The sequence below is a fragment of the Bos taurus genome, chromosome 14 (genome assembly GCF_002263795.3).
Source record: "Bos taurus isolate L1 Dominette 01449 registration number 42190680 breed Hereford chromosome 14, ARS-UCD2.0, whole genome shotgun sequence".
In the NCBI taxonomy this organism is placed as follows: domain Eukaryota; kingdom Metazoa; phylum Chordata; class Mammalia; order Artiodactyla; family Bovidae; genus Bos; species Bos taurus.
Genome location: NC_037341.1, coordinates 19,522,694 through 19,540,717, shown reverse-complemented (window position 1 = coordinate 19,540,717; position 18,024 = coordinate 19,522,694). Strand labels below are relative to the sequence as shown.

Genomic DNA, 18,024 nt, shown 5'->3' with positions numbered 1-18,024 from the left:
TGGGAAGTTACTTAACCTCTGTTTTACTCAGTTCTTTTTTTGAGAATTTGTCTTCTTTCTTGTAACATGACCTTTGGCCCTGTTTTGTCAGAAACTTTTTTCTTAATCTATTGAGATGGTAATATGATATGATTTTTAGTTCTTTGTTGAAGTTCTTACTGTGTTCTTTTCTTCTTCTCCTGAGTTCATTGAGCATTTTTATGACCATTACTTTGAAATTTTTTTCTGGGAAGTTACTTACCTCTGTTTTACTCAGTTCTTTTTTTGAGATTTTGTCTTCTTTCTTGTAACATGACCTTTGGCCCCTTGTCCTGCCTAACTCTCTATTTGTTTGTGTTTGGTAGCTCAGTTACGTTTCTTGGTCTTTGTGTAGAAGGTGTCCTGTGGGGTCCAGGAGTGTAGTTCTCCCCCTCCCCTTGACTGCCCTGGAGCCAGGCACTCCAGGAGCATCCCCTGTGGTAGGTGGGCCAACCTGGCCTCCTAGGGGCCACTGTGCTGCGGTTTCTAAGGCCTGTTACCGCTGTGGCTGGTGCTCTGGCATGTGGGGGCAGCTTGGGGGAGGGAGCCACTTTGGGGGATGCTGGTGCTGGCTGAGGTGTTGGCACAGCAGGGGTCACTTTGGAGGGGTCTTGGTGCTGGCCAAGGGCCTGCATAAAGGGCTGGTGGGGGAGCAGCTTGGAGGAACACCAGCTGTGTCGGGCCTGCAGATGAAATTGGGTGGGGTGGGTGGTGCTGCTGGCTTAGATGGAGAGTCAGACCCTGCACCTCGTCTTCTGGGTGCAGGGTCTCCAGCTGGGGGGCTGAGGTGGAGTCCAGACCCTGGGATCCCAGTCCTCGGGATGGGGCTGACAGCACCGGCCCCCTCCAGGGGCCGCTCCTTCTGTCTCCAGTTGTGGAAGGTCTGTCCTGCTGTCTTCAGGTCATTCTCGGGGTTTTCTGCTTGTGTCTGTGATGATGGTTCCAGATTGCTCACCTCCAGAGCTGGGTGGTAGTGGGTTTGTGCTGTTTTAAGGCACAAAGTTGGTGATAATTGATGACAGTGGTGACGGGAAACTAACGTAACCAGTGCACGCAGGACTGGGACTGCCCCCTTGGTCTGAGGCTAAAATTCAGGTTCTGGTCACGTTGTGATTATGTGACTCCAGGCAGTAGTACTGGGTACTAGCACGTTCACTAATGGAGGAAGAGCTCCTACTGTCTCCAGCAGAGCGGTGGGTCGTGAGTCTCATGAGCTTTGTCAGACACACCTTGTGATCTGTGACAGCGGCTGCTTTCTGTCTTTCCTCAGATCCCCAGACTTCAAGAGAGATTTTTGATTTTGCATTAAAGGCAATCCGTCCTCAGGTAGGATTTAGTATTCTAATTCTTTCACAACTGAGCCTTGTGATTGTCAAACATTGATGGTAGGTTTTTTTTTTTTTTAATAGATTGATCTGAAGAGATACGCCGTGCCTCTGGGTAAGATTCTGCATTTAAGGAGGTTATTAGGTTGGTGTCTGAGTGAGCGTTTGCTTAAACTGTGAGTGAAGGTGGTACTGTGACCCCTGTGATGCTCCCACGTGGTCACTGATGGCAACTCTTGGTGCTGTTCAAGATGGTCACACTAAGATTGTACCATTTCAGAAGAAATTACTTTAGAGCAATCCGGATCTTTTGACTCTGTCTGTATTTAAATAAACCCTGATCCTACTTCTGACCTTTGTTTTGGGGGTCACTGGCCGGATTGTGGGCCTCTTGATTCAAATGGAGGATGGAGGCATTAGGTGTGAGGGGACCCTGGGCCCCTGAAGTAAGGATTCGAGGGCTTTGTGAGCACGGTTTTGGTTTGATGTGTGCCTGAAGCTTCCTAAGTTCTTTGTCTTGCCCTTTGTCATCCTGTTTTCAATACGGTGTGTTCTGTGTTTGCAGCTGGCCTGTCCTTATTCACCCTGCACGCATCTCAGTTTAGCACCTGCCTTCTGGACAACTACGCTTCTTTATTTGAAGTCCTATCGAAGTGGTGCAGCCACATGAATGTGGAATTGAAGAAAGCTGCACACTCAGCCCTGGAGTCTTTTCTGAAACAGGTACTGTGTAAAATTCTTTCTATGCGAAGACATAAATTCCAGTCTTGTGCATGAACATTTGAAAAAAAAAAAATACAAGTTGGTCCATTAGCTTCTGTAGTACCGAGTGACTTCACTTTCACTTCTCACTTTCATGCATTGGAGAAGGAAATGGCAACCCACTCCAGTGTTCTTGCCTGGAGAATCCCAGGGACGGGGGAGCCTGGCAGGCTGCCGTCTATGGGGTTGCATAGAGTCGGACACGACTGAATTGACTTAGCAGCAGCAGTACTTAAAGAGAAAAGTTGGTTATCCCTCTGCCACAGGAGTGGCAGCAGGTTTGAAAGAAAAAAAACTTGAAAGACATCAAGTCTGATCAGGTTCTCAGAGCCAAGGCCAGACAAGAGAGTGAGGAGGTGGGACGGAGGGAAGGTTGGCAGTCAGGGCTCCCTAGGGGTGGTGCCTGGGTCAGGATGGGAGTAGGAAGGGGTGAGGGAGGGCTGGAGGTCAGGGCTCCCTGGAGGCGGTGGCTGGGTCAGGGTGGGAGGAGGGAGGGGAGGGGGAGGTTGGCGGGATCTGCTGTCCTGTTAGACTGGATGCTTGTATCTCTGTGGCTTCTCGGCCGAGGCGAGCCCTCCTGCCCCTTCTGCCCCAGGGTGTTTCCGTCTAGGTTGGGTATGGGTGCAGGGAGCCTGTAGGCGGCCTGCCGTCTCCGGGTGCTGAGACCTGAGGCCTTCCTACGGGTCGGCGCGGGCTGCAGGTCGGCAATGTGGATGTCTTCTTTCTCCCTTTGGTGATTGTCTGGCTTATTCCCATCCTTGTCTTAGACGGTTGTGGGCAGGTGGCAAGAGCTTCCTGATGCCCTTGCTGGTCTCCAGTTCTGGCAGGTGTCACCGTGTATGGTGGATTGTCATCTGCTTGCTTCTCAGAGTACTTGCTTTGGCTCACGTAATTATTGTAGCTTATTGTTTTGAGAAATGAGACACCTTTTTTTTTTCCCCTGGTTGTTTGTTTTGAATCCTCTCTGTGTTCCCTCCTGGGGGTCCTGTCTGTGGGTGACTCTGAGCTCGCCAGCTGCTGGGCCTGCCCAGCTCTGTGTCACCTTGAGTCAAAGATGAGTCTAAGGAAGCTTTCTGCTTCATCAGGGAGCTTTAGTCCAGAGCCTGTGTTTTGTGCATATGTCTTCCTGTATCTACTTGGTTTTTCTCTCAGTCCCTTTCCCTAGGAAGAATGCATCACGTGTAATAAAGGCTTACTTAAGGAAGTGCCTTTTCTGAACCTGATGGAGACTAAGTGGATTGAACAGATGGTTCTTTACAAGTAATAGCTGCCGTGGACCTGTAGTAGCTCACTGATGTTGTCCCATTCGGCCGTTCCAGCCTTTTCACGTTTGGAGGGATGCCTCTAAAGTGAACGTTGTGTGATGCAGGTTTCCTTGTTGGTGGCGCACGATGCCGAGGCACACAGGGGCCCCCTGCGCTTCTTCATGGAGCAGTTCTACAGCATCATCAGGAACGTGGACGCCAACAGCAAGGACCTGTCCATCGCCATCCGCGGATACGGGCTCTTCGCAGGGGTATGTCTCACTTACTGACCCCTTTTAGTTTCATTTGATGAAACTGTAGTATATTTTGATATATATCACTTTAGTATATTTTGAATAGCGTCTCACACTTTTGAAAATATTATTCTTATTTGTTTTGTTGTTAATGCGTTTTTTCAGTGCTTCCTGTGTATTATCTCAAATATTCATAACTCTCCTCTAAGCTTTTAGGAATATTATTCCACTTTACAGTTGAGGAAACTGAGGCCAGAGGAGTTAGAGGACTCGTGTAAGGGTTCAGCCAGCAATAGACAGAACCGAGACATGGCTGCAGCCTGGAGACGAGGAACACCATGTTCTCCTGGCTGCGCCTGGCCACCCATCACTGATGAACCCCTGAGCTCACTCTGGCATGAGCCCCTGAGCCCGGGTGAGGTCTGCTGGAGATGCTGGGAGTCGGCATGGCTGCATCCTCCTGGAGGGGTCTATGGCTCCCACTGGCGGATTACATCTCCTGCTGTTTCTCTGTATAGATCCCCATTAGGGCTACTCCCCTGTTTTTGGGATGGAGAGTCTCTTCCAGCCCTCTGCTCACTCCTCCATCCTGATGCCTCCTCATTTGCTTCTTCCCAACACTCCTTTCTCCTTAAAGTCTTCATCTCCACATGTTTCCGTGGCTTGTTTATACAAACTTAGGGCAGAGGAAATGTGTGTGAGGAGGCTCAGAGGTGACCAAGGGCACGGACTTTGTATCCTCAGACGCTGAGGTCTGGCAGCAGGGACCTGTTTACTGTAATGAGCTGGTGTAGACAGAGTATGGTGGAACAAGGGAGAGGACACGGATCAGGCGCTGGTCCAGGCTCGTGAGAAGGTGGGACTGGGGCCGACGTCTGAGGAGCCTTTGGGAAACGTGCAGCTGGACTGTCTCCGAGTTAGGAGGGTGTGGCTGTGGGAGCCGCTGCTGTGTGGTGGGGGGATCAGGCCTGTCCCTTCTCTGGGTGTCAGGCCTCTGCAGGGATGGCACCCAATTGTCTGCCGTCTGCCCCTGCCAGAAACACAGGTGACAATAAGTGTTTTGTGTGTTAGTAACTGTTTAGAATGTATTTACAGGTTTTTTGGAAAGCATCTTTCCGATGTACAGTGCATTCTATGTCTGTATTTCTTCTCCACTGATAAGCTTGTTAACATTCAGTTATAATAACATGGCCTAATGAGACACCTTAGGTGCCATCACCCGGAGGTGGATAAGGCTGATGGAGACTGGTTTTACCGCTCTCCAGCCGTGCAAGGCAGTGAATGCCCGAGACGTGGACTTGATGTTCGTGGAGCTCATCCAGCGGTGCCGGCAGCTGTTCCTCATGGAGGCGGACGCTGCCGAGGACCATGTGTACCAGCTGCCCAGCTTCCTGCAGTCTGTGGCCAGTGTCCTGCTGCACCTTGATGCCGTGAGTGAGGGGGTGGCCCGCCGAACATGGGCTTGGCGAGTTTAGCTCAGGTCTTCAGCTGGTTTGATGCAGTGGGAGTTACATACAGTCAGTTCAGGCACCAGTATGACCAAGGTGACCTCTTTAGCTAGTACCTTGTACAGTTTTTTGGTATAGTTTTTGTCATGAAACTTGATGATTTGTTTCCAAAACAGAAAAGCTATCTGTTACTCTTTTCATATTTCTAAAAGATTAGGATTGCTGCTTGAGATAGAATCGTAGCTAACATGTCATGCAGACAGTTTTACTCCGCTGTGTTCAGGCGGTCCCAGCGAGGAGTTAGTCCCCTAGGTAACAAGCCGCTTCTTCATGGTTCCGCCCCCCTGTGTCTGCTGTGCCTGTTGCCGCAGCCCTGACCCGCGTGTGCTCTCGTCCCTGCAGGTTCCTGAGGTGCACTCGCCTGTCCTGGAACACCTCGTGGTCATGCAGATGGACAGTTTCCCCCAGTACAGCCCCAAGATGCAGCTGGTGTGCTGCAGGGCCATCGTGCGCTTGTTCCTGGCCCTGGCGGAGAAGGGGCCCATCCTCTGGAGCTGCATTGGTGCTATGGGTGAGTTTGGAGTTTACTCCTGAGATGATGCATGAAGAATCTTACCGTGTTATTTGAGATAAAGAACATCCAGTTGCCAAATTCTTTTTTGTCTTTTGATGCCTCTTGTAGAACTGCTAATATTTTGGTGAACCAAAATCTTTTTTTCTCTAGTGTTTTGAATTTCTTCATCTTTTCCTTTTGAATCTTAATAGTCTAAAATTTGAAATTAAACATTAAAAAAAAGAAAAAAAAATTAAAGGTGTTAGCAAACTTAGAGAAAAAACCAAGAGGTACTGTATATTCAAATGGCTGTCAGTTTGTTGAGAGTTTAGTATTTTTCAGTGTAATTTTTCATTTTTGTTTTTATTTTCTTTTTTTAGTGCATCAAAGTTTAATCAGAATATGTTCTAAGCCAGTGATCCTTCAAAAGGTAAATTCTGAATATATGCTTTGAAAATTAGTCTTTTGTCACCTTGCAAGTTAGAGATGTTGCTGGAACTTTTAGTCTGTAAATATACAAAAGGGGCCTTTTTGATTGCCTGAAAGATTTTTTTTAATGAAGTTGACCAATAGGATGGTTGTCACTTAAAAGAATTACCATTACTTTCTATAGTAGGTGATAGCTGCTTTCCCAAATGCAATGTTAATATTATATTCAGGTGTTTGAAATTGCAGACAAATGTGTAAATTACTTGCAATGATTGGTAATTCTTTTGGGGGGGAAAAATGGCCTTTCTGTTATTAGAAATGCCTTAGATTTTGATAAGTGTAGGATGTAATACCTAACTATTTTTTCAGATAAATAAAATTCTGGGTGTGAAACATCCTTAAACATAACCTTATTACTGTACCTACATTTTTACAAAAGGATATTTTCCCCTTGAAAGTCTAGGACAAAATACTTAGTATATAATGGGAGGCTTGTCTTAAGTTTACTTCAGTTAGAGAAAATAGGATGAGATGAGAGATCTGTATGAGGAGTTGAATTATTGGGTATTGTTTTGAAGCTTAGTTCGTGCATCATTATTTTGGTCCTAGAGAATGGTGACTTTTTCCCAGCTTTTTAATTGTGCTTTCATAACGTGCTATCTTCCTCAACCAAGTTGCATTCTTCAGCCCGGAGCTCCCTTAGCTCCAAGAATGCACATCGGGAGGCACAGCAGTGCCTCTCTTCTCCGTCCCTCCTCAGCGTGGCTGTCTGTCTGTTTTCCCGCCAGGGAGCCGAGCCCGAGTCTGAGGACCCTGGAGCGTTGGGGGAAGCCAGGACCGGCAAGTGGAGAGTGCCCACCTACAGAGACTATGTGGACCTGTTCAGGAGCCTGCTGAGCTGTGACCAGACGATGGTAAACACTGCAGCTGAAAGCCACAGAAGCGCTTTGGCTCCTCTACAGTTTCCATAGTTCACACTGGAGACTTAATTATTTCAGAAACGTATTTTACTTTCGGTCTTTTTTTTTTTTTTTTTTTAAAGTACTTCAAGTAATGTAAATAAGGATAAAGTGAGACTTGAAAAAAATCAAATTAGGGGAGCGAAGTCATAGAACTCATTTGAAACTAATGAGTAGTTGTAGCCAAGTCCTCATTTTAGCTTAAGAAACTGCGTACAAGGTATCAGAAATGTGGCAGCGTTATCATGGTGGGAGAGCTGTGCTCTCTGTATTCCTTAAGGGTGATGTGATAGGATGGAGACGGTGCATAGTTCTGTCACCATTTGAACCACCCCTCCTGCTTCCTGTGTTGCTGGCAGGTGTTTCTGCAGTATCTGCTCCAAGCCAGGTTGGTCACCATTTCACATAGTCTCCGACAGAGCATGGGTATCCTAGGAAAAGCAGTTTTTGTCAGTAGATGGTTCCTGTCCTGTGGACAACCTCAGGAGTTTTTCTTATCAAGGTATTAGTAAAGTAGTACAGGAGTATTACTAAAATGTTTTTTTTTAATATGTGATATTAGGTATATTTTGAGGTTAAGTTCCATAGACTGTTTTGAGTGAAGACAGCATAACTGGTCTATGTTTTGGGATGGTAGAATATTTCACTTTGAAAGAAATAATAGATTATAGTGCTTTTCAGTCCCTTCTGAGTATGCATGTGTATGTGAGTACATGTGTGTTTACAAGTGCACATGTATATACGTACATGCATGTGCATTTGCATATAGACATACAGAACGTGTGTATATAGCATATAGATGTGTGTATACACACACTGCTTGTGTATATTCTCAGTCCCTCAGTCGTGTCCAGCTCTTTGCAACTCAGTGGACTGTAACCTACCAGGCTCCTCTGTCCATGGGATTCTCTAGGCAAGAACACTGGAGTGGGTTGCCATGCCCTCCTCCAGGGGATCTTCCCAACCCAGGGACTGAAACCACATCTCTGACATCCCCCGCATTGGTAGGTGGATTCTTTACCACTGAGCCACCAAGGAAGCGTCTCTCTCTCTCTCTCTCTCTCTCACACATACACTCTCACACACACACACACACACACACACACACACACTCAATAATGGAGTAAATACTTAGACGAGGTTGGCCTAAACCTTCTCACTACTGTTTATGTGTATTGCGTGACTGTGTAAGTCATGTCAGACTCAAATGGTGTTGTCTTAATAATTCGAAAGGTGTCTGTATTTTACGGCTTGAAAACTTAGAGGTAAGTCTGCTCTAGTTTACACAAGTGTTTCCATAAAACCTAATTACACGTGTATGTCATGCTGATTTAATACTCGTACTGACACTGTTTTGTGCAGCATTTTAAAATTTATTTTCTTTACTTTCAGGATTCTCTCTTAGCAGATGAAGCATTTGTCTTTGTGAATTCCTCCCTTCAAAGTCTGAATCGTTTGCTATATGATGAATTTGTAAAATCAGTTTTGAAGATCGTTGAAAAACTGGATCTTACACTGGAAAAGCAGAGTGTTGGGGAACAAGAGGTTAGAAGATGTTGTCAGTAGCAATTTTGCATCATTTTTGTACCAGCTCTATCTGCATGCTGCAGTATTCAGGAGCAAATCTTACATTTGTAAAGGATGGCAGGAAATTGGTTTATCAGCATTAATATGTGTCATTTATACTTTTCTATTGATATTTGAATTGCCCAGTGTGCAGAATATATTCTGTATTAGATTGTTCAAGAAGTAATTTATATGTTTAATAAGTTAAAGCAACTTTTTGGAAAAAGTTTTTGGGAGGATTAGAACTCTTGACTTAGCAACAGCAGAGACTAGTCTGATTTTGTGTAGAGGTGGCTTTTTGCAGAGGGTCTGGGCACCCTGGTGCTCCTCTGATTTATAGCCAGGGGGACTCTAGGCTCTGGAGACAGTAGAAGGGAGGGCAGGAAAGGCCACGCCTCCCGCGTTTCTGCACCGTTTTTCTGGCTGGGCTCAAAGATCAGACTGGGTATGAGGTTGCTAGCTTGGAGCTGCTGTCCCTCTGAGGAGACAGGACACTCAGGTAGTGAGACTGTCATCTAAGGTAGTTTGTTTCTGAGTCCAGTGGTTCCTAGAATCAAGTTTGCACGTTGGCTTCCATGGCTGAGGCCGTGTGGTCAGGGGGCCTACAGGGGCAGAGCCCTGGCCTTGGCTGCACTCGTCAAGGGCCAAGTTTTTGCGCTGGTTGTCGGGGCCATTGAGGGGTCGCCTGCCACTCTTCAGGCTTTTTATTTATTCACGTCTAAAGTAATTTCACGAGCAGACGTGCTCACTACCTGAGGTGATTGGCCACATGTCTGCGTGCAGAGCGCCCGTCCTAGTCTCTGTGTCTCTGCTCCCCCGCAGCCACCGCCCGGTCACCGTCGTCTCTGTTGGTGTTTCCCGGGACATGCCTGGTCTCCAGCCTTGCTCTTCTTCCTGCCTGTTTGACATTTCCACCTGGGTCTGAAACACAAATTGAACGTGTTTATATTTGTGTTTTACCTAACAGTAGCCACTGGTCCTCTGTCTCTCGTTTTGAAGTCTTGGCAGTACTGGTAACTGTCTGTTTTGAGATCCTGCCTCTGTCTGGGCGCTGTGGCTCCTGTGCGCAGTTCTGCCCCGCCCCGCCCCCCGCTCTTTCTGTGTTTGCACTTTTCTTCCTCCTCACTGCATCCCTTGTGGCCTCCGGTGTAGCATGTTCTAAGGGTTCTGTCATTTTTATCTGACTGTTAGCTTTGGGCCCATCTCTTCCTCCTCACTGCTGCATTCCTTGCTCAAAGCCTCACCCATGTCTGTGGTTCACTTGCTGAGTCATTTGTTGAATGACTGAACGGTACCGTGTTTTTGGTGCAACTGATTTTTAAGGATGAAAACAAAGCTGCTGGCATTTGGGTGATCCCGACCTCAGATCCAGCTGCTAACCTGCATCCTGCGAAACCCAAAGACTTCTCCGCTTTCATCAACCTGGTGGAGTTCTGCAGGTATTCATAAAGTTTTGTATACTTAAGAGTAGATACTATCAATTGTTGGCTGTGACATAGGAGAACCACTTATGTAGATACAAGAAATAGTAGGACTTAAAATCTAAAATAGCTTATATGAAATTTTAAAATAGATCTAATAGCTGTTGAAAAAAATTTTTTTAAATTGTATTTAAAAGAGCCTCAGGTAAGGACAATAAGGGGGCATCCCTGGTGACTCAGACAGTAAAGAATCTGTCTGTCTATGCGGGAGACACAGGTTCAATCCCTGGGTTGGGAAGATCCCCTGGGAAGGAAATGGCAGCCTACTCCAGTATTCTTGTCTGGAGAATCCCGTGGACAGAGGAGCCTCACGGGCTACAGTCCATGGGGTTGCAAAGAACTGGACATGAGTGAGCGACTGAGCACAGAACACAGCACAGCAAAGAAAGAGTACAGATACACCCGAAAATGGTGTATAATGGAACCACAGATGATGACTTTGTTTTGATTATGTCACTTACAATTTCAAAGCGGAGTAAAAATAGTATATGATGAGGATTTCTGTGTTAAGCTTTAAATTTGTTTTTACAGGGAGATTCTTCCTGAGAAACATGTAGAATTTTTTGGGCCATGGGTACATTCCTTCTCATACCAGTTAATTCTGCAGTCTACACGGTTGCCACTCATTAGTGGTTTCTACAAACTGCTTTCTCTTGCTGTGAGAAATGCCAAGAAGATAAAGTATTTTGAGGTAAGTGTTTTTGAGGGCATTGAACATGCTTGTGTATTTTGGATTACATGAGTGTGTATAAGTACATTCTAAAATATGATACTGTGCAGCATATTGCAGTTTTAAAGTCCACTACTTTTATTATTTGTATTTTGAAAAACTGATGTGAGTGGCAGTTGGATGACACGGTTTAAAAGTTTAAACGTTGAACGTTTTCCCCATTTTCTGATCTGACTGGCGAGCATCTGACTGGTGCTGTGAGCTCTTCAGCACCCACCTGCAGCATCACTGGCGCCCTTTCCAGACTCAAGTCCTCAGAGCCTCTGGGCCACACCTCAGCAGCACAGCTGCTGCCCGGGGATCTGGTGGCTCCTAAGGTTGGAGAGTGGCCGCGTCAGTGTCCAGGGGCACTAGTTGAGAGCAGCTGTCTCAGCTCACAGGCGTGCACGTCAGATGACTGGCACGGGGAGTGGACTTGGGCCCGGACTCCTGGCCAGCGGTCCCCCTCCCACCTCACACGTGCTTCCTCATGGGCCTCTGCCTGAAGTGTCTTCCTCTCTGCATGAGGCCTCAGCAGAATGAGAATGGGTCCCCTCACAAGGACCAGTGGGAACCACCAGATTAGAACATGGGACTATCTGGTTATCATTCCCTGAGCTCATTGCCTGTTTTATCTGACAGGGCGTTGGTCCAAAGAGTCAGAAACCGTCTCCCGAGGATCCAGAGAAGCATTCCTGCTTTGCTTTGTTTGCAAAATTTGGTAAAGAGGTAACTTTCAAAAGCTTTATCCAGTCTTATCATATATTATTTAAAGATGAAATGGGTTGCTTAATCCACATGGGGGTGGAGGGGTTGAAAACACTGGCAGAGAGTCACTGCACTTCCAAAGTCCCCTGAGGTTTCTCACGATAATTTTAGTGATGATGACTCAGGGTCCATAGATTCTTTAGCTTTTCCACATGATGGGAACTAAGTACTCAACACATGAACTTTTGCTGGAGATAAGTACTTAATTTTTAAATGAACATGATCGTGTCAAAGGCCACGTGATCATTTTTTGTATTTGCAAATCAGATGTTCCGTAGTTGATGATGGAGCTGAAGGCTCTGTTCAGGTGCATAGCACTAACCTTGTCTTCCCTGCCGAGGTGTCAGTTAAGATGAAGCAGTACAAAGATGAACTCCTGGCCTCCTGTTTGACCTTTGTCCTATCCTTGCCACATGACATCATCGCACTTGACGTCAGAGCCTACGTCCCCGCGTTGCAGGTGGGCACATCACTCGTGGGGGTCGTGGTTCCTGAGAAACATGGCAGTCACAGCGCCACTCACATGTCAGAACCCCCATCCCCACCCGCTGCCCACATCCTGCGTGGGCGGGCCTTCCTGAGGGGGCTTCAGTGCCCCTTCTCTCCAGCCTGCATAGGTCTGACAGAGGAAAACTTGTCATTTAAGAAGCCATCTCTCAATACTAAATTCCTGGTGTTCATTATCTCATTTGTTCTCATGTACAGATGGCTTTTAAACTGGGCCTGAGCTATGCCCCACTGGCAGAAGCCGGCCTGAATGCCCTGGAAGAATGGTCAGTTTATATCTGCAAACATGTAATTCAACCCTATTATAAGGATATTCTGCCTAGCCTTGATGGATATCTGAAAACTTCAGCCTTATCAGGTAAGTATAGAAGAGTTTTGATGTGTATCTTAAAATGGTAATGTAATACATGTGTTGGTATTTCTACATATTATGCATTCAAAATACATTTGGTTGATATTTTTGTAATCTTTCCAATTCATTTCAGTATAATTGGACATAAGTATAACTGAGGTATTAAAACTACTTATAGGTTACTTACTCATGTATATCCTAGCAAAATTTATAAAATCTTCAAGGGGAAGAACTCTTAAACATCTTGAACTTCTTATAAATTCTAATCTATTGTCTTGCAAAGAAAACCTTATTTAATCAAACAGGGATTAAAACTATAAGAAAATCCAATAGTAAAGTTATATTTTGACCTAATTTTACCTGATTTTTATTGGTTTTTCAAATAGGACTGATTTAGTACTGCATTGGGAGTGCAGAGTCCTAGCCACTGAACCACCAGGGAAGTCCCTCCAAGAAACTGTTTCTTTTAATTGGTAGTGGTGTTTAAAACTGAGACCACTGTTAATATTTTTGTTCTAGAAATTTCATTTTTAATCATACTTTAAATTAGCATTTTAATGTCTCTGTATGGTAGTCTAGTGTCTTTCCCCTTGTGTTTATTAACTAAACAAATGAGTGCTGTTTAAAATTGACTTCTGTTTACCATTGACAGATGAGACCCGGAGTAACTGGGAAGTGTCAGCGCTTTCTCGGGCTGTCCAGAAAGGATTTACTAAAGACGTGTTAAAGCATCTGAAACGGACAAAAAACATTTCATCTGTAAGAGACCCTTAAATTTTCTTTAGCTTAAATAGTGGAGAGATCAGATTCTGATGCTCATGAGTAGTAAAAAATCTTCATTTAAAATATCATTGTTACATATAAATTTGTGTACAGTATGAAAATAATTTCAGTATATGTTTAGTGATAAAAATGTAAACCGTGTTAACATGTAAACCGTGTTATTGTCTTGATCTTGTTTGTTTTGTTTGAAATAAGCAGTTGCCACACTGATATTGATGTATAAGATTGCCTCATTTACTGATTAAATCTGAAATAGGTCGTTTTGTCGAATTTAGTTCATGGCAGTTTTTATGTTTTTTTCCCAGTGATAATTTCTTAAGACCGGTTTTTTTTAGATGTGGCACATAATGTAAGAGATAAAAATGATGTAAATAGAGAAAATTGAGTTAGTGTAACTTAACATCTCGGAGAAGGCAATGGCACCCCACTCCAGTACTCTTGCCTGGAAAATCCCATGGACGGAGGAGCCTGGTAGGCTGCAGTCCATGGGGTCTCTAAGAGTCGGACACGACTGAGCAACTTCACTTTCACTTTTCACTTTCATGCAATGGAGAAGGAAATGGCAACCCACTCCAGTGTTCTTGCCTGGAGAATCCCAGGGACGGGGGGCCTGGTGGGCTGCCGTCTATGGGGTCGCACAGAGTTGAACATGACTGAAGCGACTTAGCAGCAGCAGCAGCAACTTAATATCTAGAACTGGTATTGCAAGCTTTCAGGAAGTTTCCTCTGATCTCATTATTTTTGACAGTTTTTGTTATAGGATCAGAAATTCATTTATTTCTTTTTTAAATTTTTACTTAATTTTCGCTGTGCTGGGTCTTTGTTGCTGCAAGGGCTTTTCTCTACTTGTGGCAAGTGGGGGCTACTCTCTTGACAGCTTTTGATTGGGCGACTTGAATGAAACTAGAAGTGGTGTCTAATGATTTTAAATTATTTTATCACATTTAGGTAAAAGAACATAAAGTTTCTTGAGAATATCTCTAGTTTTGCATATTTCTTTACAGGCATAGGGCCCAGGGGTCCCAAAGTGCGAGGCCAGAACTGTTTTCACTCGTGACTATTTGCACTGTGCAGTGGTGGGTGGGGCTGTTAGTTCCTTTAAGCTTCACGAAGCCTCGACCCTTGAGCACACACCGTGTACCATCCCGTGTGCTGGGGCAGGAGGCGCTGGCGGTTGTCCTCAGGGAGCATCGAGCAGCCACCTCCCCCATGAGCACCACTGTTACTGGAAGCATGGCAATGGACTCCTGGCTGCTCAGTGTCTGGCTGACATTTTCTCTGAAATAGAGAGCGGGCCTGTCACTTCAGGAGCACATCTGAGAATCTTTGCTGCCAGTGAACCACTATCTCCAGATGAGCAGTGCATTGTATTCCTAAACCGAGTGTAAGATAAAGCAAGCGGATTGTACTGTAATAGACTACATAAACTTCCCTCATGTGGGCTCACATGCCACATTGTAACTAACCTTTAAGAATCTACTGCTTCAGTTTTGAAGTAGTATCAAAGAAAACCCTGCTGCTGCTGCTGCTAAGTCGCTTCAGTTGTGTCTGACTCTGTGCAGCCCCATAGACGGCAGCCCACCAGGCTCCCCCGTCCCTGGGATTCTCCAGGCAAGAACACTGGAGTGGGTTGCCATTTCCATCTCCAGTGCATGAAAGTGAAAAGTCAAAGTGAAGTTGCTCAGTCGTGTCCGACTCTTAGCGACCTCATGGACTGCAGCCTACCAGGTTCCTCCATCCATGGGATTTTCCAGGCAAGAGTACTGGAGTGGGGTGCCATTGCCTTCTCCAAAGAAAACCCTAGTTTCCTAGAAAAACTATGAAGTCCTCCTCCCTTTTCTAGTCGCAGCCCAGAAGTCTGTCACAGACGCAAAATGTGAACAGCACCACTTGCCTGAGGTTGTTTATTTGGAATATATCCTTAGTTTTCCTAAAAGTATGTCATTTGTTAACATGTCATGGGTTTAGTGTTTTTAAATAAAATGATAAGTATTTAAATAATGGAAAGTAAAAGTGTTAGTCGATCAGTTGTGCTGACTTATTGCAACCCCATGGACTGTAGCCCGGCCAGCTACTCTGTCCAGGGGATTTTCCAAGCAAGAATACTGGAGTGGGTTGCCATGCCCTCTACCAGAGGATCTTCCCGACCCAGGGATTGAACCTGGGTCTCCCTCATTGCAGGCAGATTCTTTACTGTCTGAGCCACCAGGGAAGCTAAGTTTTAACAAGATAAATACTGGTAAATACGACCCACATTAACAGAAGCTCTGTGGGAATCCTCAGTACTTTTTAAGGGTATCAGGACTCCGGAAACAGGAACTGCTGACCTAGAAAATGGACATTGGCTGCAAAAGTGGGAGAATTGTGGCTTCTTTTCATGTTTTTGCAGTAAAATGACGGCAGTGCTGTGGAGGATTATAAGGAGACATTGAGGGCATCAGTGGAAGAGAGGGTCTTTCTTTGAGCTCAAGGTTGTTTCTCATTGTCACCACATTTGCAGAATGAAGCGCTGTCCTTAGAAGAAACACGGGTTCGAGTAGTGCAAGTACTTGGCCGTCTCGGGGGACAGATCAACAAAAACCTGCTAACAGGTGACGTTTCCTGAAAGTAACTCAACCCCTGAGACATGCGGGCCCCTCAGCTGAATGCACACCGGTCACGGTGTCTTCTGAGAGTGAATGCTTCTGCCATGCCCTGAAGCCTGTGGGTTCCTATCTTCAGGGTCTGGCATTTGTTCATTTTTTAAGCAGAGTCTAGCTGGATAGGCCTTTATGTTAAACATCGTGTCAGGAATTCAGAGTTACCTTTTTGAATACTAATATTGTTAATGTTTGGATATTTTTAGGTTGTTTTTGATCAGAATTAGTGTTTTTTGATGAGTAAAAATTTGTATTTTTAGTTTTAAAATTTCATCCTAAATGTACTGGTGATTTTGGCATTTCAGCGGTTAGAATGTGTATTAGAAAAATATGTGTTTTAAAGAGGAACTATTTAATGAAAGTATTGTTCATTTATCATTTTTTCACAGAAGAATAACTTAACTAAAATTGAAAATTAAACGTTCCAGACTATCAGACTTGTTTAAAAATAATCTGACTTTCAGTCAGATTAGAAACAGCGTGTGGTGGTTTCTGATGTTGCTGCTGTGTGTGTGTGATAAACAGAGCAGGAGAGGGTGGGCCAGGGCCGTCCCGGTGAGGGGAGGAGGGCTGACCGGCATCTCCCCTACAGCGGCGTCCCCTGAGGAGCGGGCCAGGGGCTGTGTGGCTTGGGACCGAGAAAGGAGGCTCAGCTTCGCAGTGCCCTTCATGGACATGAAGCCCGTCATTCACCTGGACCTGTTCCTGCCGCGTGTCACAGAGCTGGCACTCTCTGCGGGTGACAGACACACCAAGGTACTCACTCGTCACTCGCCGCGGTCAGCTGCGTGCTCCTTAGGAGACATGTGTTGTGTTTCATGGGCTTTGTGTTTTCTCTAGCTTAGTGATGGGGAAACTGCTCAGTTATCAGAAATCGGTACCCTTGGAAAATGGAAATTAACCCTAAAGAGTCTGAATAGATGATAAAACATTAACACACTAGAATTCTTCATCGTAGAGAACACAGGGCACAGGGTGTTGGGAAGGGATTTTTTAGTCTGTGCTCGATTCTGTATTCAGGTTGGGAGATTCAGAACAGATGATCTCAAGGTTTTCTATTTGTACCTTTCCACATTTTGTTCATTAAAAATAGATTTTCAGGAAGTAACAGTTAAAGCGTGCTCACAACTGGAGCTGTGTTCTGTGATACGGCACCGTGGGACTGTGTCTCTTATGAATGTGTTCGTCCCAGTGCCTGGATCTTTTACGTCTCAGTTCTCAGCTCTTGGCTCCAGAGCAGAGTGAACAGAAGCATTAATCTTATACGACAGGAAGTGTTGCTTAATGTTAGTTCGTATATGGGTGGGGTGGTTACCTGCTGCACAGGTTTACCTTTTCAAAGGGCTGCGTTCTGTAGCGTTTCAAGCTGCTCTTGACCTTTGTTGGACCCCTGGTCTGTTTCAGGTTGCGGCCTGTGAACTTCTGCACAGCGTGGTTATGTTTATGCTGGGAAAAGCCACTCAGATGCCTGACGGTGGCCAGGGCCCCCCACCCCTGTACCAGCTCTATAAGCGCACGTTTCCTGTGCTGCTTCGACTGGCGTGTGACGTAGACCAGGTCAGTGCGTGATCGTGAATCTGAAACAGTTATAGAATTTGGAAAAATGTCGCATCGGGTCCAGTGATCATCTCAGCTTGTTGCATGTTGGGACGACTCTTAGCATCCTTGAAACCTGCTGCCCGGCGCTGCCCTCCCACCTCTAGATAGGACCTGGGACTCAGGACTTCTCAAAGCGCCCGCAGTCCCTAAACATGTGCCACAGGGTTTGGAAAGAGTCCCTGCTGTGGCATCTGAGGCTGTGTGTGCCATTGGCCCTGTGACGTCAGCGCTCATGGTCTCGCACGGAGGGGAGGTGGGGGAAGCCGTGGCCAGCAGTCAGGGGGCTCAGAGATACTGGCAGGGTGCTCTTTCCTTGTGGCTTTGTGGATAGGGACACAGCCTTTGGTGCTGGGACACAGAAAACATTCAAGTTCTCACTTTATTTTGTGAAGCAATAGAGGGTTCACACATAAAATAGAAAATGAAAAACCCACTTATAAACATGGATGGAAAGTCCCTTGGAATATGTGAACCAGTACAGTCCAGCAGTGCAGTGAGATGCACTGTGATTAAATAGAATTTGGGGGTAAAACTAGAAATTTACCACAGTAGATTTCTTTAGTGGTGATTCTCTCCATATAGGCCAGAAAAATATTTGTGTTGGCAACCCAGGAGTAGTTTACTTTTG

General features: G+C 45.5%; 1 protein-coding gene across 2 annotated transcripts in view; it reads left to right on the top strand.

Moving 5' to 3' along the window:
- PRKDC (protein kinase, DNA-activated, catalytic subunit) overlaps positions 1 to 18,024 on the top strand; it is a 126,770-nt gene that overhangs the window by 10,340 nt on the left and 98,406 nt on the right. For both annotated transcript variants that reach the window (NM_001256559.2, XM_010811951.4), the window contains exons 8-25: positions 1,289 to 1,344; positions 1,428 to 1,458; positions 1,909 to 2,066; positions 3,475 to 3,621; positions 4,869 to 5,033; positions 5,454 to 5,622; positions 5,985 to 6,034; positions 6,822 to 6,947; positions 8,385 to 8,537; positions 9,882 to 9,997; positions 10,571 to 10,730; positions 11,391 to 11,477; positions 11,857 to 11,976; positions 12,222 to 12,381; positions 13,028 to 13,134; positions 15,659 to 15,749; positions 16,390 to 16,553; positions 17,202 to 17,354. In NM_001256559.2, the coding sequence (NP_001243488.2) occupies positions 1,289 to 1,344; positions 1,428 to 1,458; positions 1,909 to 2,066; positions 3,475 to 3,621; positions 4,869 to 5,033; positions 5,454 to 5,622; positions 5,985 to 6,034; positions 6,822 to 6,947; positions 8,385 to 8,537; positions 9,882 to 9,997; positions 10,571 to 10,730; positions 11,391 to 11,477; positions 11,857 to 11,976; positions 12,222 to 12,381; positions 13,028 to 13,134; positions 15,659 to 15,749; positions 16,390 to 16,553; positions 17,202 to 17,354 (2,213 nt within the window). The remainder of the gene's footprint in view (positions 1 to 1,288; positions 1,345 to 1,427; positions 1,459 to 1,908; positions 2,067 to 3,474; positions 3,622 to 4,868; positions 5,034 to 5,453; positions 5,623 to 5,984; positions 6,035 to 6,821; positions 6,948 to 8,384; positions 8,538 to 9,881; positions 9,998 to 10,570; positions 10,731 to 11,390; positions 11,478 to 11,856; positions 11,977 to 12,221; positions 12,382 to 13,027; positions 13,135 to 15,658; positions 15,750 to 16,389; positions 16,554 to 17,201; positions 17,355 to 18,024) is intronic.